Raw genomic sequence first — 1,885 nt, 5'->3', positions numbered from 1 at the left:
ACATGAATGGGAGGCCGAAGTTGAAACTTTATTGCTGGAACAGCACAGCAGGTCAGGCAGCATCCAGGGAACAGGAGATTCGACGTTTCGGGCACAGGCCCTTCTTCAGGAATGAGCAGAGAGTGTTCAGCAGGAGAAGATAAAAGGTAGGGAGGAGGGACTTGGAGGAGGGGCGTTGGAAATGTGATAGGTGGAAAGAGGTCAAGGTGAGGGTGATAGGTCGGAGTAGGGTGGAGGCGGAGAGGTCAAGAAGAAGACATTTCCAACTCCCCTCCTCCAAGTCCCTCCTCCCTACCTTTTATCTTCTCCTGCTGAACACTCTCTGCTCATTCCTGAAGAAGGGCCTGTGCCCGAAACGTCGAATCTCCTGTTCCCTGGATGCTGCCTGACCTGCTGTGCTGTTCCAGCAATAAAGTTTCAACTTTGATCTCCAGCATCTGCAGACCTCACTTTCTCCATGAATGGGAGGCCACCTGGGAATACGGGATGTAGTAGACTTGAACTCTTATGGTGCAGTGGTGGTGTCCCTATCTCTGAGCCAGGAAGCTTGCATTTAAGTTCCACACACAGCTGATTTGAAAATATTTTCCCAGCTGTCTTCAGTACTGGTGAAGGTTTCAAACATTAACACCATTTCACTCTCCACAGATGTTGCCAAACCTTCAATGCCAATGAGAATGTGGGGAAGGGAGCATGGGAATAATAAATAAATTTACAGATGACACAAAAAGTCCCTCCACAATCGTTTCCTACTCTTCCCTTTTGCCCATCTCCACACTCTAAGATCCACCCCAACCCCCAATGACACACTCCTCCGATCCACTCCCACCCCCGTATGATCCTCCCCACTCCCTCTGATGCACCCTTTATGATCCATACCCTCTGGTTCACCCCTCATGAGGGACATAGATAAAGTGAATAGCAAACGTCTTTTCCCTAGGATGGGGAAGTTCAAAACTACCACATTTTTAAGGTAACAGGCAAAAGGTTTAAAAGGGAGCTGAGAGGCAACTTTTTCACACAGAAGGTGGTTCATTGTGGAATGAACTGCTGGATGAAATAACAGATGCAGTCACAGTTACAACCTTTAAAAGACATTTGGACAGGTGCATGAATTGGAAAGGTTTACGGGAATGTAGGGCAAACGCTGGCAAGTGGGACTAACAACAAAAAAAAATGCATTAGATCACAGCGGGATTGAGTTTGCAAAACTTGGTCAGTATGACCAGGTTGGACCGAAGGGTCTCTTTCCGTGCTGTATTAGTGACCCCTCTAGCTCCCCTCCCACTTTCACACCCACCTCCCCTCCCCTCCCCAGGGACCTCCATTGTCTTCACTCTGTTCCGCTTCCACACGTGCGTTTTCCCTATTGGCTGCACCTTTGTTTTCGGATGAGCCAATTGGATTCCTATGGGGGAATGTTGCGGGCCGTTATTGGCCGGTGAAAGCAGACGCCTCCCCTCCCCAGGGACCTCCATTGTCTTCACTCTGTTCCGCTTCCTCACGTGCGTTTTCCCTATTGGCTGCACCTTTGTTTTCGGATGAGCCAATTGGGTTCCTATGGGGGAATGTTGCGGGCCGTTATTGGCCGGTGAAAGCAGACGTGGCGCTGTCCCCACCCCCTACGCTTTGATTGGCTTTGGTGTGGTCCCGCCTTTTCCCTGCGGTGTGACTGGTCTGTGGTCTGGGTGTGGCTCTGCCATTGGCGGCTGTCGCCGTCAGTCAGCGGTGGAAGCATCATGGCGGCGGCAAGTTTACTGGAGGAGTACCGGAGGATGCCGAGCATCACTCGGGCCTATACTAGCGCCTGTGTGCTCACCACTGCGGCCGTGGTGGGTAGGGGTGGCTGTGGAGTATTGGGGTGGGGGGAGAGAGTGGGTGAGGG

General features: G+C 51.5%; 1 protein-coding gene across 1 annotated transcript in view; it reads left to right on the top strand.

The window, feature by feature from the left end:
- The first annotated feature begins 1,660 nt into the window (after window positions 1-1,660).
- Window positions 1,661-1,885, top strand: part of LOC122562878 (derlin-2-like) — a 23,960-nt gene continuing 23,735 nt past the window's right edge. Inside the window, exon 1 of the mRNA XM_043716186.1 lies at window positions 1,661-1,832. Within this exon, the coding sequence (XP_043572121.1) occupies window positions 1,740-1,832 (93 nt within the window). The 5' untranslated portion in view covers window positions 1,661-1,739. The remainder of the gene's footprint in view (window positions 1,833-1,885) is intronic.

Source organism: Chiloscyllium plagiosum, chromosome 25, assembly GCF_004010195.1.
Source record: "Chiloscyllium plagiosum isolate BGI_BamShark_2017 chromosome 25, ASM401019v2, whole genome shotgun sequence".
Taxonomy (NCBI): domain Eukaryota; kingdom Metazoa; phylum Chordata; class Chondrichthyes; order Orectolobiformes; family Hemiscylliidae; genus Chiloscyllium; species Chiloscyllium plagiosum.
Note: the sequence above shows the minus strand (reverse complement) of the source record. Positions and strands in the feature narration are given on the sequence as shown.